This window comes from Schistosoma haematobium, chromosome ZW (genome assembly GCF_000699445.3).
Source record: "Schistosoma haematobium chromosome ZW, whole genome shotgun sequence".
In the NCBI taxonomy this organism is placed as follows: domain Eukaryota; kingdom Metazoa; phylum Platyhelminthes; class Trematoda; order Strigeidida; family Schistosomatidae; genus Schistosoma; species Schistosoma haematobium.
This window is the reverse complement of record NC_067195.1, coordinates 75,017,049-75,045,040: the sequence shown is the minus strand read 5'-3', so window position 1 is coordinate 75,045,040 and position 27,992 is coordinate 75,017,049. Positions and strand designations below refer to the sequence as shown.

The 27,992-nt window shown below is 36.0% G+C and overlaps 1 protein-coding gene across 1 annotated transcript; it reads right to left on the bottom strand.

Annotated features, from left to right (window-relative positions):
* Positions 1–1,261: 1,261 nt before the first annotated feature.
* Positions 1,262–19,297, bottom strand: PDE6D (Retinal rod rhodopsin-sensitive cGMP 3',5'-cyclic phosphodiesterase subunit delta). Its single transcript, XM_051212297.1, has 9 exons — positions 19,271–19,297; positions 19,205–19,234; positions 17,220–17,363; positions 17,044–17,173; positions 16,948–17,010; positions 16,874–16,899; positions 16,714–16,839; positions 7,894–7,999; positions 1,262–7,268 (listed from the first exon to the last, which is right to left on the bottom strand). Exons 4-9 carry the CDS (start codon positions 17,094–17,096, stop codon positions 7,187–7,189), a joined length of 456 nt encoding a protein of 151 aa, XP_051072469.1. The 5' UTR covers positions 17,097–17,173; positions 17,220–17,363; positions 19,205–19,234; positions 19,271–19,297; the 3' UTR covers positions 1,262–7,186.
* Between the last annotated feature and the right edge of the window lie 8,695 nt (positions 19,298–27,992).

The window sequence follows — 27,992 nt, the reverse complement described above, 5'->3', positions numbered from 1 at the left end:
CCTCAAGATCCTACCATGTTAGGCAGGTCGGTTGCAGAGCGGTAAGACTAAAAGTGGCAAACCCAGGGTCCGGGGGCGAAGTTGCACTGCTGATTGTACAGAGGTGTGGTGGCAACAGTGTTTCCCTCAGACAACCGGCATGACAGCGATGCTGCCTTCCTACAAAAGAGAAGTGGGGTTAGGGGTTTGACCCTAATAATACACACCTCGCCTTGCCCCACTAATGTCCGTCTCCGGCTGTGAGGTCTCAACAAGTACGGAGCTAACACAAGAAGGTCGTGTGTGACCGGCCTCGAGCAGTTGTCCCTTGGGCACTGCGGTCATTAAGACAAACTCTAACCCAAGTTCCTTTACAAGTACCTATAGAAGAACCCTTCCACGGTGTGGGCAACCGGGAAGTGGAAACCGCCCTCATACCTTTAATAGCACTCAAAACCACTATATTCATAATCAGTTTCCCTCTTTAATTCCTATTATTCCTCTTACCACGACTATCAACTTGAAACTTCCTCCCCAAGTGTCACCATTGTCAACGACTCTAGTGCTCGAAACACTGTCCCGGGTCTACTGAAACCCGCTGTAATCGAGTCACTGGAGGGGTGGTGGTTATTCCATGTAAGCATCTAAAACTGAAAGCAGGGATCTATAGCGATGCTGTCCTCATCAAATTACCTGGTTAGATATGGCTTACCGCACACGCTCAAAAATGTGAAAGTTACTAAGTATGTGTATCGAGCTCGGAACATTAATAGTACATCTGGTACCACAATATGCGAGTCACTTGTTAAGACTGGCTGACTAGATCCCGACTAAGAAATTGTCTGTGGTGGCTTCGGGCCCCCGAGTGTCGACTGGGAAACTATCTGACGCACTGTATTTTGAAAGCATACTTAGTTCCCTAGACACACGGTTGACAGCAGCATGTACACCTGCCTACACGGAACCATAAACATTCTTGACATACAATTCCACACTAGCACCTGTGGTCGTTGGAGAAAAGCTTAACTACAGCGATAACAAAAGTCATTTGCGCTCCACCGTTTCTTAAAAAGTACAACATATCCAAGACAATAAATGCGCGATTTCAATGTAAAAATTGTGCGCACGCTGACTGAGAAAACTTCTGATTGCTGATAAATCACTCTGACTGGAGGAGTTTCTTTACAAGTATAAAGACCGAAACGCCAATATTTGGTTTGAACGTAGACCTAATGAACAAAAATTTATTTGATTAACACAGACTACGTCCTTCTGTATATTTATTTATTTGAACACATAAATATTGAAATTAAAACATGAAGTTCAGCGAAGGGATCTCTTTTCAACGAATTTATTATCAAGCTGTACAATCGTATATATATGAAAATTTTTGTTTTTGTAAAAGTACTAATTCCGTGAGGAAATGTGAACACAGTTAATAAAAAGGTTATAATACTAGATTACGTAATATGAATAATAACAATAGATTTAGTGAATATAATAAATATTGGTACAAGAGGGCATCAAATATATATGCGCCACACAAAACAATGACAATTTGAAGAGAAGGAAAAAAAGATGAGGAGCGTAGAAAAAAAGCAGTAACGAACAGATTAGTGTAAGGTGGCGTAATAATAATAATGAAAGAAACGAAAAGGTACAATCAGAAGAAATCTTTCAGTTAAGGAAGTAGAAACCACTTCTTATGAACAAAGTAAAAGAAGGTTACAGCAGGATCGCCACTGGCTTCTATTCCGAGCCATATCTGATAACGTCTCTAGCCACTGTGTCGCACCATCTCTCGGACCCCAGCCAGGGAGTCGTGAAGGGCCAACATAAGCCAGCCTTATGCAGCTTTCTTTCATACTCCGACACCATGTCATACACTGACCACCTCTCCGCTTTTTCCAACCAGTCCCAGCGTCGGCAAATAATGCACGACGTGGAATTCTCTGGGACGACATTCGTAAAACATGTCCAAGTCTCCGAAGTCGGTGTTTCAAGATGGTGACGCCAATTGGGTTATCGTCGCTGTGCCCGAACACACGATGCCGAACCTCTGCATTACTGACATGGTGTTGCCACTGAATGTCAGCAATCCTTCGGAGACAGAGATGATCGAACACAGAGAGTCGTCTAACATCCTCAACTAGGAGAGGCCAGGTTTCACAAGCATAGAGCAGAACTGATCTCACCGACGCGTTGTAGATCCGACCTTTTACAGCCAGACTGACATCACGAAGGCGTCAAAGATGGCCCAGATTGGCATAAGCCGCTCTGGCTTTCACTATACGTGCATTGATCTCATCACTCACACCCCCACCAGCACTTATGCAGCTACCCAGATACACGAACTTCTCGACTACTTCTATCTGCTCACCATCCAGGGTGAGTACAGGATTAGAATCCTGCCAGTCTTGTAGAAGTACTTTGCACTGCGAAGGTGCAAAGCACATACCATACCTACGGACACTCATTGCCAACTGATTAAGCGCGAATTGCATGTCTTGGGGACAATATCGTCCGCATACTCAAGGTCGAGAAGTTTTTTTCCAGGCAACAGATCCACACCACCATTACTTACATCCATCAGAGCTGTTTCCAGAATGTCGTCGATGGCAAAGTTGAAGAGGAATGGTGAGATTGGGCAACCCTGTCTAACCCCACTGCTCGAATGGAACAATGAAAAGAGGTGGTTGTATGCCGTCACTCTGTCTGAGGTGTTTGTATATAGGGCCTTTAAAATGTTAATAAACTTCTCAGGCACACCCTTCTTCGATAGACAATCCCAGAGAACAGTCCTGTCCAACGAATGGAAGGCAGCCCTGATGTCAAGAAACACTGCGATTGTTGGCCCTTAATAAGTAGTAGAGAGTGTACAATTCAGTTCTAATGGGTCTTTTTAGTGTGGCTTTTTTGCGTCCAGTGAGGCGCAAGCAGATGCGTGCCCGTATTTGGGCATGCTCGAAGTCCTAGCAGGTACTCCAGAATGAGCGACAATCATCTACCTACCCTCTCCAACGATGACTGATGGCAATATGGTCTATTTGAATCCATCGTTGGTTTGGTGTAGGGGGTCACCATGTTAGACGATGTCTCTCCTTATGCTTGAAATTTGTGTTTGCTAAAAATAAACGATTGTCTTAGCACAGTTGCAACAGACGATCACCATTATCTGTTTGTTGTGCTGGAATACTAAAATACCCACCTAAATGCCTTTCTGTTTGGTTTAAACTACCTATCTGGGCATTAAAGTCACCTGCTACGATTACTATGTCTGAACGTTTAGCTTTCTGAAGAAGTTCAGATAGCTTTCTGTAAAATTCATCTTTCCCTTCATCTGAGCTGCAGTCGTTGGGAGCGTAGGCAGAAACGACGAAAAGGCAACGACGTGTATCTCTATCCTTCCGAAGCTGTTTAGCCGAACAGCACATAAACGACTGTTAACGGGGATCCACTCTAACATTGCTTGTTCCGCCCTCATGCTTAGTGCTATCCCTACTCCTGCCAGTCCACGAGAGCTGGCCATCGGGTCACCAGATACACGGAGGGTGTATCTCGTTGGCTCTCCGTTTTGCTGAGGTGAGGTCAAGTGAATGACCACACTGGGATCCTGTATGCGTGTTTCAGAGACACAGCACACATCAATGGTACGAGATTCTAGGGTTTTAGCCAGGGAAGTCTGTTGACCGATTTGCGTACGTTGAAGGCTCCAATGTGTAGTTTGAAGCGAGGCTTCAGTAGACCTGGAACAGTGTTTTGCGTACTAGAATTGTTGGCCGTGGTGACACTCTATACAGACTGTTTGCTGATTGGTTAATACTTCTCAAAGTCACTAAGGTTCGTTCAAAGGTCGTCCATAAATTAGAGTCTCGCCTCCACACCTACTTCAGTCTTCAGTAGTAAGGATAGAAGGTAAACCCATTCATGTCAGTCCCTACGACTTGTAGCACTGTGAAGATCCAATCCCGCTTTCTATTAACAAAACGTGCTGATATCACATGTTCTAGTAATTCACTACTTGATGTGAGAAACGCCACTCTAGACGTAAACGATTTGACCTCGGTTTTTGAACTTTCTTCACTGTCCTCTCAGACGATCAGCTCTGGATGGAAGGAAAAGATGAGACATATTAATACCAAGAGTATACAATGAGCCAGTATTAAATCACACCATAACCTGTGGTAAGATAACGGAAATAGGTTCAGGCGTCTCAGTCTGTCTTCATAAGATAGGTCGGCCAGGCCTTTCACTATTCTGGCCCCTTGACGTTGAACTCGATCCAGCGTATCCGTCATCTCCAAAGGGTAAGACAGATGACTTTGGCACAGTTGTTAAGTCGTTTACATACCGTAAAAAAGAGCTGAGGATTATACGTTGGGTAACTCCACTTCTTAATGATTCCCATGTTGATGAAGTCCTATTTACCCGTACCTGTTGTCTCCCATCATTGAGAAAGTCGCTTATCCATTCCAGTCGGTTCGTAACAGATCACAAGACTTTTTATTTTAGGACCTGTATGAGGGACCTTGTCAAAGACTTTACCTAGACCCATGAATATTAAATCTGCCGGAATATATGCAATCGAATCTTGAAAAGCCTTTCCTAAAACTACGTTTTCCGACTAGATTATTCTCTTCCAGATATTTAGAACAACCATCCAACTTATGTATTCCATTAGTTTGACTACACTGGCTAGGCTAACGGGCCGATAATTACTAACTAAATCTATTCTGTGCTTTGTAAACCCGACAGGTAATTGTGTCTTTTGTTAGTGGAGGTTTGTAGCTCAGGTGGATGATTTCGATGGAGTTTTGTTCTCTGAGTTGGATGGTTTGGTGGTGTCTTTTGATCTCATGTCAGTATAAACTGCCACAAAGACATACCAGATAGCATTGCCAGAGTTTCGGCAAGGGGTGCGTACGTTGAAGGCTCCAGTGTGTAGTTTGGAGCGAGGTTTCAGTAGACCTGGGACAGTGTTTTGAGCACTAGAATCGTTGGCTATGATGACATCTGAGGAGGAAGCCGAAAGAGGAAGTTTAAAGGTGAAAGTCGATGTAGGAGGAATAATAAGAATTGAAGAGGGAGGTTGATTATGAATACAGTGGTCTTGAGTCCTTTTAGAGGTATGAGGACAGTTATCACTTCCCGGTTACCCACACCGTGGAAGGGCTCTTCTGTAGGTGCCTGGAAAGAAAATTGGATTAGAGGTGGTCTTAGTGACCTGAGAGTGTGACCGCAGTGACCAAGGAACAACTGCTTGAGGTCGGTCACACACGACCTTTTTATGGGTAGTTTTGTGTTAGCTCCTTACTTGTTGAGACATTACCGCCGGAGACGGATATCCGTGGGATAAGGCAAGGTTTGCACTTTTAGGGTCGACCTTTTCTAACCCCACCCCTCCTTGTAGGAAGGCAACATCGCTGTCATGCTGGTTGTCTGAAGGAAACACCTTACTACTGTCACACCTCTGTGCAGTCAGCAGTATGACTTCGCCTTCGGACCTTGGGTTTGTTGCTTTTAGCCTTACGCTCTTCGACCGACCTGTCTGACATAGTAGGACCTTGAGGAACGGTTGTTCCTGCCAGTATAGCTCGGTCGCTTCATCACGATAGGCAAGCCCGACCACCACGTCAAGGTAGCAACAACGGTCGGGGTTGGTGTATGCACTCTCCGTCTTCTCTCTAACCGCGAGATTAAAATTACTCCACACCTTTCTTTCTACGAACTAATTATTTTTCCATATACTATATTCTTATACGCAATCTTTCTTTTATATATTACTACCGATGAAGTGACTACTTCCATAGATTTGGTGTTCATCGTTTTGTGCTAATGAGGTGTTACAACTTGGACCGATGCACGCATGTACCTGGTCCTGCGTTGACTGGCGAATAGCCCGTCCTCCCTAAAAGCTTATTTTCCTAGGGAATGCCTTTTTAGCCGCGATATTTGTATGTTTTTAGTTTTTCAGGTTTGATGGCTTGTTTGTTATAGTGGGCTTAAGATTTCCTCGTGTCTTGGATTTTGGTTTTGTTACCTCTTCAGGTTTTTTCAGTTTTTCTTGTAAATTTCGTTTCGGTTTCTGGCTTAATGAACTTGGAAGGTCCTTCAGTTTTCTTAATTATTAGGTCTTGAGACTAAACAATAATGCAGAATAACGCATATCTACGTGTACAGTCACTGTGTTTGTCGAGTTACATAACGGTTGTGTTGTAAATAACAGCACTACTTCAGATAATTTTGTTAGCAACCAACCGGTCAGTCACCATATTTAATAGAGCCTTGTTTGTATTAGGACGAAAAGATAATACGAGAGATTGCGTGGTAATCTGTAGTTAATTACATGCTGTTATCTTACGGAGTAGTCCACAAGTCATTCACTAGTTACCGTGAAATCGAAATTCGGTTAGATTTCTTTGCCGATTTTCCAAGTAAGTGATGCATGATTGAAAGTTTGATTTATTTTGAATTCCTGTAGGTCCTAGTTACCATCTCAGAATTTTTTAAATGAAAAAAAATGATGAGCATGTGTTTCATAGTAGATAAGAATGTAAGTTAATTTTACCCAAACGGGAGCAAATCACATAATCTTTAAATTTCGAATCGAGAAGGCCAGTGTTGAGTTACTATACTGTTGATGATATGTAAAAAACCCATCAAAGTTTCATGTTTGAAAAAAAAGACGACCACTTCATAAAATAATTTTTAAAGGTAGATAATTCCTTGATAACAATTGTCAGTTTTCTTTTCATATTTTATTGCTTAGAGATTGTCTTATTGTATCATCGTTCTTGCTGCACAAAAACAATATCACGAATTGTTGGTGTTATAAAAAGAGTTGTAAAGCTTTATCCTGGGAAGCAATTATGATAAATAGAAGAGAAGAGGTAATAAACAATGCGTACAAAAGATGAGGAAAGTTATTCAAGGAGCTATGAGAATGAAATAAAATCATACTTTAGTTACATTAACATGGGTAGTTAGAAATATAGAGCACATATAGACACACAATGTTAATGGTGAAATTGAGCTAAAGGCAAAATAAGCTTTGTATATAGTGAAATGTAAATAGACTGAAAAGTATCTTTCAAAAAATGCTCTAAATGGTTATAAGAGTAATATGTGAATGACAAACAATTGTTTTACACCTGGACTTTTGATTTGTTTAAAGGATGTTTTCAATGTAGAAAAAATGCGTCTTCATCTAAACGTAAAATATTCGCACTTTAGATTTGCTTACTAAAAGGTCACCATCATAGAAATGTGTCACAATAACAACATTACCACTAAAAAGAAAACGAAAGGAGATAACTAAATATCGGTTAACGCCAATAAGTCTTAAAACGTATTTACACTAAACTGAGTGTAAATCTTTCATAAGAGAGAGAATTTTACTATGCGGAGCAATACTACAGATATTTACTGTCAGAAATTGTTTATCAGAGCACCAAGACTGAATTGTTTTTGAGATGGTGGGGATTTATAACTCAGAAAGAAGATTTTGGTAGTTATTTTCTCCGACTTCGATGGGAAATCTATTTCTATATTGTTCAGATGGACAATGCAAGCTTCATGATTAAACCACTTAGCTCAGAGAATGCAAATCGACCAAAAACTAACTTATATATATATATATATATATATATATATATATATATATATGCTTTTTAACATAAACTGGTATGAAATAGCTCATTATTTAGTCAGGATTATCTCCATCTACTATATTTGAAAGTAACTTATTTAATCTTAGATTCAAACTTTTCAAAGGTTTATCAGTGTGACTGAACAGAAAATAGATTGTTTGATATTCAGTAGATGTTCACTAGTTAGGTTTTTGAATGTCTATTTTAAGTACCATTAATCATCAGTACACATATTAAGATCAAAGTTTACTAGTTAAAAATTTACCTTAATACTTTAGCCGGAATCATTCGATCAGCTGAGTCGGACTGTATTAACGACTGCCATGTATTTGTAGAACCTGGTATTACGAAACCAAATTCAAAACTCCAGTCTGCCATTCCATTAGGAGTCAATAAATAAAGATTTTAATACAAAATCTTTTTAATTAGGTTAATGGTGCAAAACTCGGGATTATTAATACTTAATAAACAACATTGACATAAATTCCAGCTTGAGATGAACTCGAAAATTTTGTTAACCTCAAAAACATACCAGTTTCATGTATTTTGACTGATAAGTAATAATAAGTTTGATGATAATTATCTTTAAAGCAATTTATCCATTCAGAAGACTGATAACCATGATTATTAAGATATTTATCAGTTTCAATTATCGTTCAAACAATTTGTCAGAAATGGAAGCTTCATATTTATCCATTCAAACATACAGTTTATCTGTATCTTTAATTGCCTCTATCAGCAATCTTTTTAGCTAGACTGTATTATCATTTCGAAGTGTAAAATACTGTAGCAAAAAGATTAAACCAAGAAAATTGATTCTTTTATCATATTCTATTCTTCCCAATACAATCTATTACATTACATTAAGGATGTAGATAAAATTAACCTGCATATTACATAAAACTAAATGATAAGAATTGTTCTCGAACTCATCTTTAAAACAGTATTGTATTTTAAACATTAATAAGCAAGATACACACAAAATAGGTGGATTCTTGTAAGCCATTGCACTTAAGATATTCTAGCATCCTTTTTAATGTTTTTTAGATTCCAGCCAATAAACATATAGTTGGCCATGCGACTTAAATTAAAAGTTAGTGAGTCACTGAAATGTCTCAGATTTTTATCAAAATATTCTAAACATTTTTATCACTGTAGGCAGGGACTTGTTAAATGTAGTAAATTGATCACATTTATCAGTAATTTTACGAATAAATACGAATTTATTAGGATAAATACTTGTTGATAATTAGCACTCTTTACAGTGCCACATATATCAATTATTTTTCTTAACTAATCAAAGTTTACATGGTTATTTGACTTTTAAAGATTAAGAGTAATTGAACAGTTTAAAAGGATTGATAAGGCTATTCAATGAAAGTAAGTTTTAAATTAAATAATTTTTTTTGTTATTTTATACATCCAATATACTTAAGGAACAAATAAATAATATTCACTAGCTATAAAATAATCTGGTTAGATTTAAAGAAAAATAAGTAGCCTGGTTATGATATAAATTAAGCAAATTTTCCATTTAATTACTGTAAAAAGATTTGTTATCATTAAAAGTATATTAATAGAGATAACATAATGATATAGCTAAATTACATAGCCTAGTATTTTTCAGTCATGAGCAGTAACAACACAAAGCGTCATACAAAAATGCATTGGCACAGTTTTCCGAACCACCCTGAGATAACCAAATGGAACTAACAAAATGAATCTCAGGAGTCGAAACAATTTAATGATAGTACTGAAGAGAAAGAATAAGCACTGCGAATATGGTTTGAAAAGACAATAAGAAAAAGTATGCATGAAGGAACACTGGAACACAAGATCTAAAATAAAATCATGAGTACATCGATCCGTGTTAATTTTACCGATTCTAAACCATAACACTCAATGTCTCCGACTACTGATAGCGGTTATGGCGAGGACTCCACTCAAGTAGTCTGTATTTACTGACATTGTCAAGATCAACAGTAAGTGATTCAATGTAAAGAAAATACCGTTTGTTCTTATCTCAAAATCAAGAAAAAATAGTATGTGTTAATTTTAGAGTCTATTGGGATCTAACTGTATAATAAAAACAAAATCCATGACTACACAAGTATACAATTATAATTAGCTGAGATAAAAACAGGTCAAAGATAAGCATACTTACACTCGAACAGATACTTCTGTCCATAAAAAAATGAATACTAAGTTTTTAGACGCAGTAAGTGATAATTGAACATTATCAACTTAAAATCTGACAAAAATTCACACCAATTCAATTTAACATACTTTAAGGCTGCACAGAAAAACAATTTTTATACAAACAAGAAAGACATACGTTAGAAAAAAATTGATTTTCAAAATTTAGATAGTAAAGTCTGAATGTAGCTATGATATTTTTATCAACAGTTAGGAATTCCGACCACAAATCAACAACCAGTGATATATTTAGTATCGACGATTAATGTGCTTTGAATGTTTTTTTTTTCTTTTTTACACTGATCATATGAAAAGGTAGGCAACTTCATTGGCTAAAGCACTGCTTGGTTTGGTCTCATTCAAATGGATACATTTAATTATGATTTTAGCTTATTCAGCAAAGAAATTTTATTGAAGTACTTTAGACTGTTGAATATTATGAAGCATGATAATCAAACCTTTTTAATATCAAACGATTTAACATCAAGTACACAATATTTAAATCTGAAAAGTACATTATTTATGTAATGGAAGTATAAGTTCTGTTCATCAATACACAAAAATAACTAGATTCTACTTAAATTATAATTCTAATGGAAAATGATTTTGATTGTTTTTGTGTCCATGAATTTATATTAATTTGAAATGAAAGATTTAATCATTAAATAGACAACAATAAACAACTTTATAAATAATTATTTAAAATTAAATATTCAATAAATATTTATTGTATAATTTAATTCATATGAAAATAAAGGTGTATACTAATGGTATGTATATTTATTAACAATCAGTTGTAAAAATAATATTCTCTTGTACTTTTTACATTATATAAATTATACATAATTGTATATTTAAACACAATATATTCAACAAATAAAGAAGATCTAATATCGAAATCATAGGCAGACACATAAAGATATTGAAATTATTCTAAATATTATTGTAAAATATCCTAAGTTATCAAATATAAAGGTTTTGTTAATATATGAGAAAATTCAATAGTTGAATATAATTTATATTGGTGATTGGTTTTTTTATAAAACAAAAAAAAACAACCAAAACTCCAGCTAAAGCATTTCAAGAAATAATAATTCTTTTTTCAGATTAAAACTCTTTGACAGGTTGAAATCATGAGTCAATTGAAGCTAGACCACTATGGAAAACCTGGAAGTTAGACATTAACACCGTTGGATGCCGGCTCAATGGTCTAGTGGTTAAGTGCTCTCGCGCGAAACTAGTAGGTCCTGGGCTCGAGTCCCGCGGGATCGTGGATGCGCACTGTTGAGGAGTCCCATACTAGGACGAAACGGCCGTTCAGTGCTTCCAGGTTCCCCATGGTGGTCTAGCTTCAATTGACTCATGATTTCAACCTGTGAAGTTTCTAAAAATCTCCACAAAACCCATTCTGATAAAATTCTTTGGTTAATTTAATCTATTTTTGACTGAATCGTCTAATATTGTGAGGGATATATTTTCTAAGTTTTCTTTTCAAATTAGTTCATTGATGTATATGTGTAACTTCCTACGTTTAGTCAATTATTCAAGTAGATGAATATTTGCAATTATTTATAATTGTGCAAAATGAGCTATTATTCTTTTTAGCAAGTGAACTGTGAAAAATGAATTATCCTGTGATGGATAAAAGACATGTCTGAAGTGATATTGACATTATTGGAGCCGTTTTGGATAGAAATGGCACATAAATCAGCAAAGTTACTAAAGTCAATCTTGTAAAAACTAAAAGATGAAACTTTAGAAGAAAAGAAAGGCCAAACGTCGCATGAAAAAAACGCTGTTTCGGCTGTGGAAAACACTAAGTTGGAAAAAGTGGGAACCCTCTTCATAAAGGTCAAATAACTATCGAACGCTAGTGTCACATACTGGACTGGGAAAATGTTGTCGTTTTGGTTAGAAGAAATATAAAGCAGAACAGAGGATTTATAGAGGCTTGAAATTCGGGTCTGTCAGAGATCACTAAATACACTGAAATTGATCCACTTTATCAACCAAGAAGAAAAATCATCGGCAAATACAGGATCAAAAACCAAGTCAAATGGGGAGATAGTCACAGAATAAAGGTCAACAATAATCAATCAAGATCAGTGTTAACAGGAAAAACTGGGAGTCATATGTAGAGAAAGTTTAGGAGTGCACTTATATCTGAAGCTTTTGCTGATGATGGTGTTTAGCAGAATAATGGAAACTTCACGCTTAAATCATCAAGCTCAGAGAATGCGACTTCACCAAAGTCATGTATTATAGTCGTAAAATAAAACCGTTCTTTTCATTTTCGAACAAACATTAAAAATTACACAACAGTCATCATACATCTCTGTATCGATTTTTTCTTATTTTAAAAATGGTATTTTATGTTTTGAAGAGAATTTCGAAAAACGTTACTCTGTTAATGAAAGTAAATAACCCAACTGATAAGCCAGAACAAATAAAAAGCACTTTTATAAAATTCCGTGATGTCATTTGATTTCTTAATTAGTTAATTCATTATTATTTCGATAGTTGAAATCATGAATCAATTGAAGCTAGACCTCCATGGAAAACCTGGAAGCACTCGATGGCCGTTTCGTCCTATCGCGGGACTACTCAGCAGTGTGCATCCACGACCCCGCCTCGCGAGATTCGAATCCAGGACCTATCAGTCTCGCGCGCGAGTGCCTAACCTCTAGACCACTGAGCATCCAGTGATGTTAATGTCTGACTCCAACCAATCCACGAAATTGAGCGGCACATCCACCATTGTCTTCAATGAGTTAATATTTGATTATTATTTGTTTAATATTTATATTGAGTGAGAAGTGCTTCATTTAAACGATGCAGTTAACTTATCTGGAAACGTGAAAAATAATGGTCTTACAATGTCCTAAATTAGCTGCAGTTGGAAAAATGGACCGTTTGAATTTCAAATTAGTATTTTAGGGGTAAAGAACTTAGAATGAAGCCTGATGATACTGTTTCAGTATATATAAGTTTTCAGGCATGAACTGTAAAGGAATCTCAAAACAGGACGAAAGTAAAGGAAGATGATGCCTTTTTAACAGCACTATATCATTAATTTACTTTCCAATTAAGTTATCTATTGTTATCGGCAGTAAACGCCCTATTTTGATTTTATGAACAAATGAAATTCTAACCCATAGTTTTTATTTATTCATTGAAATTAATCAATATTATGTAGGGCGATTGCGTTTACTTGATGAATACCATGTATTTCAAACCCTATTTCTTTTTTTAAATTTAATTTTTTATCTGTCTATATACTGAGTTATAGTCGCATATTTGCTTACTTGATTGTTTATAATTTAAGTTATTTGCGTGCCTGAATGTCCCTACACTAACAGATAGAAAAGGGAATATTTATTCTACAAGGTGTATAAACAGGCTTTCTATTGAAAGTACATTTTTTTAAGCAGATGTTAACTAATTGTGAGTTTTGCATGAAGGCAAAAAACATGTAGACTATATGGAATGAAGGTAATAGAGGGAATTCATATGATATTAGCAACAAAGAAAATATGGAGAGTTAAGAATGAGTTGAGGGCCATGTATAAGTAGCAACGATTATCTAGTAGCTACAGAGTGAGGAGATTGATTCGTTGTAATAGATAGTTGATCATTATTTATGGGCAATCTTGGTTCGTTACTGATCACTCTGAAATTCGGATTTATTGTAAACAGAACCAGAGACCAAAATATCTTTAAGCATTAGATGTCTGGAAAACGTCGATAAGAAACCATGAATATGCTTTGCGCTCGTTGGTATTTATTGGCGAGTGTATCTGAAGGCTTGGTGATCTGATTATATGCCAAGATTTTGGACCAAAGTTACTCACTGGATTAGTTGCAGGCTATTTCACACTGCAGATATTTTCCTATGATGAGCATCAAGCTTACAGTCGAGGCTTTCCGGCAACTATCTAATACCAAACCAAGTTTTAAGGTCTATGGAGATTGACTTAAAGATATTTTACATCATAGACTGAATTAAGCTAGGGGTGATGCCTGAAGGTCGTGAGGTGACCAATTAGTATGAAACCAATCTGTGTGCACAAACCGATTTTTGTAAGTAATCCAATTTCCTTTACGAGTGCTCTCTTGAGTAAATGACGTTTGTCTGATTTGATTAGCATTAAAAGTTCAAATGTTTGAGGGGGGGAGTATAAGGACCTTTCAAGATGTGAAAATATTCAATGTATCGGTTTGCATACTCCAAAGTGATGTCTGACCAACAAATAAACGAATTATACGGTCTAATTGTTGGATACAAAGACTGTTTCTTATGTTGGGGCTGACGAAAACCAATATTGATCTCGTAGTGGTAAATAAATCTCCAAAATAAATAGTTCTATAAGCCTTCGACAACTGATGTCGACCTCATTAGTCTTAATGGACAAACCTAGTTGATGGCGTTCGGCTACGAATTTGCACCAGATCATGAGTAGGTACACTGTGCTACGCATCTATTACAACCGTTAGCCAACTTAGACTAAAAGCTTCCAGAGATGTCGCTAGCTTTTCAGATATAAATTCGAACATCTTCAATTTCGACTTGACTGGCCTAAAATACTTTTATTATAAAGGTTTTACGTGTAAAGTCATTTTCGAAACCCGAATACATATGGCATCTTTAATCTGCTGAGATCCCACAAGAACGGTTATGGTTAGCTTTTGGACCCCAATATTATTGTGACTTCACATAACTGAAACCTATTCCTATTGACTATTTTATTTTGGTAAATACGAGATGTACCATCATGTTTGATGATATCATGGTCTTTCTTCAAAACATCTAAGGTCTTGCGAAATTCCATCCTTTTTCCCGTTACTTCAGCTCTTTTTTGATTATTAAAGGGTCATTTTATGTTATTTGCTTGATCTGTCAAATCAGAAAGGTCTGTTTTGTATTCGGATCATGTTCCATCGTCAGTATTTTGAAGCCAAGTGACCACAAATTACGGCGGCAACAACATGTGGTAGCTGTAAAGGTTTCTGAAGATCAACGTTTACGTTTTTTTATATGATAGCTTCTTTTCTGCTAAGACACTTTCAGATGATAATTTTGTTCTACTTTAACCATTAGGTGATTAAAAAACAGAACTAGCTATCATTTAGAGTTTTGTTTTATCATAATTAATGTAAGACAGATAGGCAAAAGACTTTGCATCTTCAACCACTACTAAAATCACGGCTGTCCTCCCAGTTTTGGTCTGGGTTTTTTACTCTTACGAAGTTAATGATTTAAGGATATTCAGTATATAGGTATTGAATAAGGGAATATATGTCTTAGCATTTACAAAAAATGTCACTATTACTGCCGACAAGTACTCAGAAAAATACTCATCTTAGATGCTGCATGTCTGCCACAGTGACAAAGCATTTAAATGAAACAGTAATTGAAACTATGTAATTCCAGCTTGACTCAGTTTGAAATACTGCTTAAGTACTTAAAGAAACGTATAACCAAGTCAAAGATTGAGTAGAACTTGCCATTTTTCAGAAAAACTATACGATGTTACTAAAACAGGTCTTTTTGAGAGAATTGTGACATTCATCGACAAAATATACACTTCAAAGTTTATACTAATGAAGGACTTTTTTAGAAGTAACAAGTAAGATATGAGAAATGAAGTGAATTTATTTTATTTTAAGACTTTGTTTTAGCTGATTGATATTAAAATGTAAGCTTATGTAAATTAATTCTAAAAATTGGTGTTTTATATCGAAAGCTATAGAACCGTTAAATCCAAAGGCGTGCATTGACATTATATTCAGTTGAATGAATGATTCAAAAATAACAAGTGACGAAAATATCACCATTAGCACGTCTGATTCAGAGAATGTGCACTAGTAAACATATCTCATGGTAACGGTGACAAGCGCACCACCGGTTGAACAAAAAACCCAGCAATAGTTTTAAGCTGTGTTTTAAAAAACGATGTCACACTACAATATGGCTGTTGTTAATGTGTTCAGTCTATATGGTCACGTTAGAAAACCTTCAAGTACTTGGACAGGAAAATCCTTAGGTATTTATATTCAAATATAAACAATATATCAATCGGAGCGCTGTCTTATAAGCAAATTTATATATACGCTAAAACGTTTTTGACTTTGTATACAGTGTTCGTACGTCCTAAACTTGAGTACTGCATACAAGCGGATAGCCCATGCTTAAAAAAAGACAGTGAGCTTCTGAAAAAGGTTCAGAGAACGGCAACTAAGCTGATTCCCGGAATAGCGAAGCTTCCGTATGACGCTCGACTGACCAAGCTGAACCTTTTCCCGTTGTCATATCGAAGAACTAGAGGCGACTTGATTAGTTTTAAAATTGCTTAGTGAAAAAATTTGCACCTGATGTGCCCCCTTTTTTCTTGTCTCCCAAAACAGGGAATTTACGAGGACACTCCAAATTATTCACAGACTCGGGATAAATTAATTGTCAGTTGACTATCGACTTTCCCATCGCATCATCAGCAAGTGGAACTCATTACTTCAGCACGTGGTTGAGGCTTCAACCGTCGACTCTTTCAAAAGAAAGTTGGATCGACTGAGAGACCACCATTGCCAGGACTAACACAGGCCATCGGGTTTCCTGTCCTTCCCAAACTGAAAATGAAAACTGAAACTGTGAAATTCAACTAGCAGATAATTCTCATTGCGGAAGGGTGGCAAAACCCGAAAGTTTGTCAGTTTAGTCGAATCATTCAAACCTACTACTTTATTAAAAGATGTATTCATTTGAACTAAGAATTATTCATAACTTGAACAATACATATTTTAGTATTTTATGGAAAGAATATCAAATCAGCTATGAAAAGTTTAGTACATCGTTTGAAAAATAGTGAGCCCCATACAGTCATAAAACACTCACTTTCAATTGATTGGTCTCTAAGAAATACCTCTTGTTCAAGCCAGAAATTTTCCAACTGCTCTTTTGAGGAAAAATTGATTTCGCGAGAAACTGATTTGCATTTGAGAATTTTCCTTGGAACGTGCGCTTTTTAAAATATCTGATTTAATGCCACATTTACCTTCGTGTTCTATGTCAGGAACTGAACTATTTTATTGTAAAAACAAATAAAATTTATAATAATTCCAAACTCACAAATCATCGGTGCTTTGCCACAGAATTTTTCCAGAATCTGCATCGCGCAAGTTCATCCAATTTCTAGAATGGTGATTTCGATTTAAAAATACGTACAGTTTGAAACCTTTCAAGATAGATTCACACTTTTCATGACCCATTTTGTACATTGCGAAATCATGAAAGCGAAAGTGTTAACGAGCGTCAGCTTATTTTAACAAATGTTTCTAAAGGTATAGATACAGAGCTAATAAAAGTTAACTTTATGTGAAGACTGATCAAGACATGCCTACAAGATAAATGTACTCGTAAAAGGGCAAAAAATCCAGTATATGGCTCAAATGGTTCAAATTGTTGTGGACGGAATAGAAGAAACTTTCGCTTAACAGGATTCCGTGTCCAGTAGCAGGGGATCACGAATAAATCCAGGCAGAAACCTAGGAATGTTAACAATAAAACAGGAAAAGAAATTAGTAAATCATAGTGCGATGCTATCCTTAGACCTTAAGAATAGATCAAGTTGCCTCTTAAAGGACTCCTGGGAGGTCGCTTGGACTAGCTCGGCCGGCAGCGAATTCCAGCATTTGACAACTCTTAAGGAGTAGGAGTTGTGTCTACAGTCCATTCTGCTATGTTGTGTCTCCAGTTTTTGGGTGTTTCCTCTTAGTTTAGTGTTGGAACTAAGCTTAAGTAGGTGTTTGAGAGGATGTCCAGAAGTGTTAAGGGTACTATAAGCCATCAGAAGGTCACCTCTAAGACGTCTATATGCTAATGGGTAAAGGTTAAGTGAATGGAGGCGCTCTTCATAAGGTTTAAATTTGAGTCCTCGGACTGATTTCGTGGCTCGCCGTTGTATGCACTCCAGGGTGTCCTTATCCTTTTGAAGTGAGGGTGGAAATACTGTTTCCGTACTCTAAATGGGGACGGATAAAACTATTGAAGATCATGTGGAAAGTTCTTCCGTCAAGCTGGCCAAAAATGCGGTTCGATGTTACCAGTGCAAGGTTTGCTCGGAAGGCATTTTTGTCACAGTTATAACTGTAGTCTGCGACATGTCGCAGATGGAGTACTTATCTCTTTGAAGTGTTAAAGGTAAGTATAATCCGAATTACGTTTTATACCTGATGTAAGTTTAACATATCCCAGACGTTTATTCTCAAGGTTTGTGTTTGTTTTATCTCCATTGTAATGTGAAGGAGAATCTAGTGTTATTGAGCGTACCTTTGGTGGTTATCAATGTTCGAATATATCGATGTCTAGTGAAAGGTCAGTAATATAATTCTTGCAACTGCTTTGCCCCTAACCGATTTACAGTGATGTCTGAGGTTGTGCTCACAAACAATTTAATTTTATCACCTGAATAAGTATCAGAACAATTGTTCATAGTGAGATTCAAATGAACATTTTCGTAAGAAAGGATACTGTCTACGTTCATATTACTTTCAGCTGGGTCTGAATTTCAAGAAATTTGGGAGAGTTTGTCAGTGGTGGCGTATTAGTGAAATCAGAGGCTCTCTCATAATCAAACTTGACTTTATGAAGTCAAGGATAAGGATGATGTAAGGAACTTGACGCTAGCGGGTTGTAAGTAGCTTTTCGTTCTTTTCGCTTACACGGCGTTCAATCTGGAAGAATGTTAACATACTTGGAGGTCTGGTTTTGTCTGATCATATTCGATAAATTCGGAAACTCACTTTGAAATTGAACGATATTGCTGAATGCATATCAAGGTGTCCTCGTTTTATTATTTGCATAAACAAGGTGAACTTGCCTCTTGCATCATGTGATTACTGATCATTTGATTCAAAGTTTGGCGAAACCAAATATTGCAAAGACTTCGTTTATTCTTCTTAAAATTTTACACCACTTAGAATTGCAGCAATATTGGTTATCAGGACGATTGATATATGAAGTCTAAGAGCAGCCTAAAATATATATTTCACTACAAGTTGATTGTTTTACATCAGTTTAATTCACACTGAATAAATATACTTTCCGCTTCAAAATGCATCATTCTCATCGAAAACAGAAAGTGAGTATGAACTATTCTAAATTATCGAATATAGTGTTATAGTAAGCCCATTGAACTAATTTATTATTTGTCTACTCGCTGTAATTTAGACACTTAAACCCCTATGAAAAATGATGGGTCTTATTGAACACGCGTCTACATATCAATCTTTGTTCTCTCATTAGTTGTAAGCATAGACAATCAATAATTTATCCACAACCAATTAATACTTGTAAATATATGCGGATTTTTAACACACACACTTACTTGTTTTCCTGTGTGCTTGCTTTCGACACACTTGCAGATTTTTACCAATCATTAACAACAAACTACCTCTACAACCGGTGTTCGCTCTTTTGAATAATCCTGAGTAAATTTATAATACTACCAGGCTATATAGCCTGTGTAAATGCTCAGTTAGTGGTACATCTATAAATTGGAGACACAGCAAAGCAGAACAGACTGTAGACACAACTTCAACTCCTTAAGAGTTGTCAAATGCTGGAATTCGCTGCCGGCCGAGCTAGTCCAAGCGACCTCCCAGGAGTCCTTTAAGAGGCAACTTGATCTATTCTTAAGGTCTAAGGATAGCATCGCACTATGATTTACTAATTTCTTTTCCTGTTTTATTGTTAACATTCCTAGGTTTCTGCCTGGATTTATTCGTGATCCCCTGCTACTGGACACGGAATCCTGTTAAGCGAAAGTTTCTTCTATTCTGTCCACAACCATTTGAATCATTTATTTATTCGACTCAGCTATAAAGGAATTTACGGTGACATGTATGTTCAGTGATTTTTGTAACGACAAAATAAAAACCACATTTTTCTTCAGTTTGTCACACTTTATAATTAACCACATTTATACTCAATATTTATTGTTTTTCTGTATCAATTGTTGAAAAACGAATATAATCGTTTGGATATACATATACGGGTATCCTGCCGCGTTGGTTGGAATATAGACACTGTCTCCTATGCTTTATTAGCTGCAGCCATTGATTGAAGATTATAATAATATTACAGTGTCTTTTTTGGCCTTTCCACACTACTTTGGCCCGGATAATTATTAAATAATACTGTTGGATTCGACCTTCCTCATTACGCCGTTTGTGTCACCACGTGCTGTGGAATCTTCGTTAATGAAGTGAACTCATTTGTGGTTGTTATCTCAGAGAGCAGCTTAAAAGTAACATTCATTTCATAACAACTGTTGTCATCTTGTTTAATATTATATTCATATTGTGACTAATTTGTTATCTTTTGCTTGGCATATTATTGATAACCTTGCGTATTGTTATATTTTAAATAAGCTTTTTTTGCTGGAACCCACCACAAATTAACATCTACAGTGTCTATTTACGGTCCTATACCTGTTGTCAATCTGAACAATGTTTAAATTCTGTGATTATATTATAATTCCTGAAATTAGACGTTAAAATACATTGAGCAGCTAGAGAATGATCATTAGTGTGTTTTATTGGGATGAGAAATTCATACACTAAACAACTCGTTTTCTCAAAGAAACTATACTTTTCGACCGTGGGCTCGAACCAATGGCTTAATAATCGGATGGGGATTTAGCGAATAAAAGTAACCAATAGTCATATTTTTGAATCATTATCTAGAAAAATATAATGATGAAAATATTGGAAACATAAGAAACAAAGCTTTCAAACGAAAAGATAAAAAAATTATTTTTCAGCTTGAGATTGTGGAGATATTTGTATTCCACTGAAATCATGAACTGATCAATGCTAGACCACTGAAAACCTGGAAGTACTAGACGGCCGTTTCTTCCTAGTTTATGACTCATCGGTATTAGGCACCCACGACCCTTCACATAGAATTCGAACTCAGCACCTTAGGCCTCGTGTGCGAACGCTTTTCTTCAAGACCACTGGGCCGGCATTCAATGGTGTTAACACCGTTCGTGATTTCATTGAAATATTTTGTTATAACTTGTGACCTTGTGTCCTAATATACAACGTAACGATACCGTCGATTAGAGAACAGTGAGTTATCCACCAGACCAATGTCTCATAAACCCGTACGAGGAGTCTAGAGTATATGCCGGCTCACGTGAAATTGAGTTTGTTCGCATTTAATTTGGTTAAGCCCTTTTTATTAACTTATTTAACGGACAGAGTCATTAGTACAATAACAACTTATCTATATCATCGTATCCTTATTAATTATTACACTTGTATGAATATGTATATCTGAGAATTGCTAACTGCCTACGCATATATTCATTCTGCTAGCCTTACTATTAGTCGCTTGATTAATTTGATGATTCATTCATTTCACTAGGTATATATATGTACATTTTATTCATGTTCATCGTACTTGTACTCGTGTTCGCTGACTCGCTCACTTGCCTGCTAGTTTTTCGGCACTACTCTTTCATGCTTGCTTAACGCACCTGTAATATTGGATATCACTGTGTGGTCCCATAATAAACATAATCAGCACTTCGTATTCGCCTTCTGATTAATACGCCGTTGGGACTTTATCTAGTGACGGTTATCAAGACGAATTGTATACGAAGCTGAAGGATTATATGGAACACCGACCACCACAAGCACTAATCGGTCCTTCTTCATGCCTAGCCCTGCCTATTGAGTCCAGAACATCAATTTCAGCTTCCGCTATATGAATAATGTATTTCAAACATACTGGGTTTATATACGAACCAAACAGACCACATAACACCATAAAATAGAAAATAACATTTGCACACGATCTAGCCAAAAGTGGCTATGAATGTGGTTGACTTTAATTGATAGACTGGGCATAACTTTAGAACGGTAAATCATATAATAATAGTCTATGGATCGAAATAAAGCTTATAATAAAAGGAACATGAGTATGCATAGTTTAGTTACTTAACATTATACAACAAAACGTATGTGTAATATTACTCTATAAATAGATCCCAACAGTTACCATCCATTATACTTGTCAAGGATATATCATATTTATTTATTTTCTTTTGCTAACAAACGTTTTGTTTCGTTATTTGTAACATTTAAACAAATTTACCATACTCCAATTAACGCAACCGGTAAATTTCACTCTTAATTATAAAACATGGAAGTTCATAACTACCAATTAATTGAAATTTTAGGTGGATTATCAGAATCACATTATTAGAAGATATAGTATTTAGTATGGAAATAGAAAGATTTAATGACAATAATTGTATTGGACAGGTAATCAGCTGAAGTTGTGGAAATAAGACACGCTCATCCGAGTTACATTTCTAACGATCTTCAAACCGGACATTTCATTTTTTTCGTAAGTACTTAAATAGTTCGATAATAATCCTCAACTGATTTCACCATAAATAAACGACTGTTAAATTGCTGCGAATGGATTTTAGGTCGAAATGTTGAGCTATATAGTGGGTACTAGTCGTCTTGTGATATGAAGTAATATGGTTGATTATGTATTATAATCAGACAGAGCGAACAAAAGTTACCTGGTAGGACATTGTTCTATGTTTGTTGAGGAATTTATCTATTACACAAAGTCTTTTTGTTTTCTTGCTTGTTGCACTTTCATTATTTTTTTTTGTTGAATTATAATTTTACAAGCTATTCAAAAATGGCGGTAGTACCTTTGCCACAATGAGGAAATCTTACAGTTTCGATTATGTTCTAACGTTTAAAAGCTTGTTTTGTACTTAACTAACGTGAATTTTAATTACAGTATCGTAAAAGTATTAGTCTTTGGATAGCGTCAGTTTTATATCAGTTTCTCGGACTGTACTTATACTGCGAGTACCAAAAGTTTATCAAGTGGTTTGCATTTAGTAGATCAGCCAGTCCATTTGTGCAGTAGTCTTCTCGTATTCCTTTTTTCAGCATGAGATAAACACAATTTTCTGGTGTTCAGTGTTTATCGTTTTTAAAATACTATTTTTATATAAATCCGGTCTTTTTCGGTTCTTAAAGTAATTTCTTTGTGTTGAACCCTCTATATCCATTTAACAATTTACATTGCCGAGGCAAGACATTATTGTAGTAGACCCACATGCTTCTTTCTGTTCGATAATAGAATGCATTTTGACACTTTGAATACTCTGGGTTTACTATAAAGTACCATCTCTTTTTTATTGTTCTTACTGTATCTAGCTAGGCATAAGCCAATGAAAAACATTTTGATTGCCTGGGTGAATTTTGACTAAAATTGGTCCTTCTCACCAACGTCAATTATTCAGCCGCTGTTTATGATTCGACCCAACAACTTACATAAGAAATGTATCATAGAATAAAGTTTTATCGACAATAGATGCCTTTTCTGGAGTACTTGGACACAAACTCATCGTAGTTACCTCTAAAACAGGGCCGAACGTTAAAAATCAAAGCTTATGATGACAAGAATAGCTATAACGAGACAACTTGGTAGTCATGAAATGGTAAAGTGTCAAAGATTCTTTATTTTTAATCCACTCAAACTACCGGTGGTAATCTTACGAGTAGAAGTGTTGTGAACTCGTCATTGATAATAGTTTTCAGGAAGAAATATGTTCTGATACCAAAATGCATTAGAAGTTAGGTTGTTAAGCACACTGTCAAGGATATCAAGATTACAAGAAAACGTATAACATAATTAAGCACCCAACAGTAAATAATAACCTTGTTCACAAGTTACAACTAAGGAGCAGAGTGGTTAAAAAGCTTCATAATGTTAAAATTAACTTATTACTTCTCAATGAGTGAACATAGCTTTTAATAAAAAATCATTGAGATCAACACGAGTCTAGATATGTTGAACGATAAACGAATCTAGGGATCGGATTCACGTTACACTGAGTCGATCTGATTCATAAACCTTACATTGTGCATCATATAAAAATACTCCAACCAAAAGTTATCTTGTGACAAGTAGTTTCATTTCTATAACGAACATATTCAAGGTGTCCGTAACCTAACTTCAAAATACTTTGGAACGTGTCATTAGTGTAACTTCTCCTTGGTATAATCCCACAATGAATTAAATAAATATCAAATATATAATGATGAAGTCCTAACATTTTATGATACCACTGCTTTTTTCTTTTTGACCTCGCGAAATCCAGCAGAATAATCCTAAACAGTCTTCATATAATCTTCTAAACGCACAGACGTCCGCAGAATGTTTTTCAGTAAACTTCCAAGGGGACATGCTAGGAATGGACTACTGAGAGTGTGATAAAAAAATCATTCCATGAGTACGTTAATAAAAGCAGATATGGACAGACCAATGATGTAGGTACTGAAATATCAGGTTGAGAAATAACTTGAAAGTGAAAATAACTGGAATCAACTATTTTAATTCTACATACAGCTTTTAAAGTAATCAGGATCTTTACTGTCAAAGATTTTTTACAACTCTCTTATTAAAAGTACATAATCGTAAAACCAGTAAACTGCATTCAGATTATCTGGTGTTAAATTTAGTTGTACAACTTTGTTGAATCTAATTAATTACCATAGAGATGATATTCAGTATATTTCAGCTTAGACTTGCACTGTACGTTGTGGTATTCAACTCATGTTTTTATGTGAAAAATAATAACTAAAAAATATGCTGATAATATAGTGGATTAACTTCAAAATAATCCCTTAAAATTCGTGCATTAGTCGCCTTGGTAGTCGTTGCTAAATAAATCCCAACTGTGTATGAATTTCGAAGCTAACACGAAGCGCCGACGTCAGTTTATTTAATAAAACAGATCACCAAGCCACAAGCTCACCAGGAGGATTCCATCAGAAGAGCTAATGCGCGCGAGCAAATACAGAGGCGAGTCCAGATTATATATACGGAAAAGAGTTGTGAAGCGGAGATTGTTGTTGGAAAAGTGGAAAACGAAAACAGGCGAGTGAGCCGACTCAATATTTATGGTCAGACAAAAATAAGCTATCGACAGTTATTCAATGAGGTAAGCAATACACACATACCCTTACATAAAAATAGTCAGGGTTAATAAGCGAATAACTGACAAGGTCAAAATTTAACTCAAGGAGAATGAATAAACTGGTCTGTTCTGAAGCTAGAATAACCCATGTGGACTCGACGTAATACCAGACACCGCATGGATATGCCTCAGTAATACATCACTCAACTTAGATCTTACTATAAATAATGAGGTGTTATCTAAGTTACATACAGTAGTAGACTTTGGTACTCCTACAATTTGTCATTTACAGAATAGGTATTGAAACAGACCTCCAGGTCTTAACGTCTTATGGGTTGCATAACTCGAAACTTTTATAACAGCGAGTCACGTATTTTGATGTACAAAGATCATGAAAACAAACGAGAGAGAGAGTAGTGTCGAATAATATTTTTATATTTCTGAATTAAACGAGATAAATCCATGTATTCCTGCGCAAAAATTTAAACCATAGAATATAACGAGAACTGATGCAAAATATAATTCAAGTTTAATAGTAATTAACTGCCACATTACTATCCATGCACAATATACCACACAAATTCCAAGCAAAATATAGGAGGCAGCTAACAAGATAGAGCTTTGAGATCGGTTAGCCATAGAACAAATGTAAAGTCGGACGATATCAAATATGAACATTGACGAAAGAACCAATATTTCGTAAAACATTTCCAAACTTTCATATGGTAGAGTGGAAAACTTATACACAAATACAGCTATCTGACTTAAAATGAACAAAACTAGTATGAATTTGGATAGTTCGATAGACAACTGAAATAAAGCGGACGATTTACTACCTAATTTACTAGACATTATATTTCAGTTTAAGTTTGGAAAGGACAGAAGGCTGGGTGGCCTGTGTTAGTCCTGGTGGTGATGGTCTCTTAGTTTATCCAAATTTCTTTTGAAAGTGTCGACTGATGAAGCTTCAATCACGTGTTGAGGTAGTCGGTTCCACTTATTGATGGTTCAATCGGGAAGTCGATAGTCGACTGACAAGTAATTTGTTCTGGGCTTTTGAACTTTCTGTGCACTCGCAAGTAGTCTGTTTTGGAAGGCAAGAAAAATAAGAGCATATCAGATGGAAATTTATCGCTGAGTAGTTAAAAAACTGACCAAGTCACCTCCAGTTCTATATGACAAAGAAAAGATTTAGTTCAGCAAGTTGATCATCATACGGGAGCATGGCTATTCCGGGGAGCAGTTTAGTTGCGGTTCTTTAAACCTTCTCCAATAACTTGCTGTCGCTTTCTAGGTAGGGGCTTTCTACTTGTATGCGATTCAAAAGTATAGGACGAACAAATACTGTACACAAGTCAAAGTTTTTGGCATAGACATGGCCAAAAACTTTGCGTTTTGACCATATGGTTTCAAAACCTTGGGCGGCGATCGTAAGTCACTCTGCAGTAATTCTTATGTCTCGGCTAACTGTGATCACCAGGTCATTGTGTCTGGACAACAGTTATCTCAATGTTATTCACCATTTATATATATGTACCTTGGTGACCAATATTCGTAGTAATGCACCTGGAAGCAACGGTCAAATTCTAGACCGTTCAGATAATTCCTCTAGGTCATTTCAAAGTTCTCAGCAATCACTTTTTATCGCTCCTCTTATCTTGACACTGTCAGCATATAACAAGACCGATGACGGTGGGAGACTAGGAAGGTCATTTAACTACATGAAGAACAACGTACCCAGAAATTGTAATCTAATAACTCCTCTAAACACAGTTTATAAGTTAGACAACTTTGAGTTGGCTATTACTCTTAGTTTACGTCCAACTAGGAAACCCTTTTTCCAAATCAATGGACTTTCTAATCCTGATGTAATTAAACTTATATAACAGCAGGTTGTGAAGATTTTTGTCAAAAGCCTTACTGAAGTCAATGTAAGACACATGTATAGGTAAATTCTGATCCTTGAGAGCGCACTTTAGCGAGATATAAATAATCTGTCCTAAAACCATGCTGGCTTTCATGAAGACTAAGATTTTCGTCTAGATACTTAGACAACCCCTTCCGAATAGGTATTTTTTATCATTTACCGACAGCGCTGGTTAGGCTTATAAGTCGATAATTGTCAGCTTGGGTCACACATCCGTTTAGAAAACAGGACATGGTATGGCGTTCCTTCAGTACTGGGAGAAGACTTTTGGTAACCTACGTTGGGTTGCAGATATATTAAAACATATACTTAAGGGATCCGCAGTAATTTTTGCTGTGACTTCCAGTATTTGATGCGGTTGATTAAAGAGGAATAGTATGTCACATCAACTCGGCGCCCAAATACTGTGAAACTTTTCTATCAAATTTAGACAAGAGTTCTTATATTTGATATGATTGTATCTGGTGAAGTATTTTTTGATGGAGTAGCTTACAAGGAGGTGTATGAGGATCTGGAAATGCGACTAAGCGCAAAAATGAGGCTATGACACATAAGTCGTTTTTACTGCAGCAAAAACATGGGATCCAATTATAACTAGTTGGGAAAGTTGATACAGTAAGGTTTTGATTCCATAATATGATTAAGATCTGAAACAGGTTGTACCGCAATATTTCAAACCAGTGAGTGGTGTTAACATGACAACGCGACGTGTTTTAGAATATGAAAAGTATCTGACTTTCGCAACTCTATCTTTCATTCAGAGCATTTGACATTTGTCGGACGTACTTGCAACGCTAGATACCTATTGTTGGCAGTTGAGTTGCACTGTGCTGTAGCGTTTAGACTCACATTTGATTCATGTGGACATAAGTTCCATATTACAAAACCAAATGATATATATATATATATGTATATATATAATAAAAGTGTTTGCTTTAGGGTTTTTTGACACAACAATACACAAGTATTGAGATGAAACAAAATGTCATATAGTGTTCTACGAACAGAGGACGTTTAGGTGTTCTGGAAACATTTTCCGAAACGCGTTATTTTAGTCTGGTTGTCAGATAACACCCAAATTCATTCATGATTGTTGAGTATCGGGTGAGGTATTGCAATTTTGAGTCCTGTACCGAAGGAAAATCAACATTTTTGGGATCTCGTTCTAAATACGTTGCTTTAAGGTGATCGATTCTGATGTTATTGTTAATTACATTCTTATCA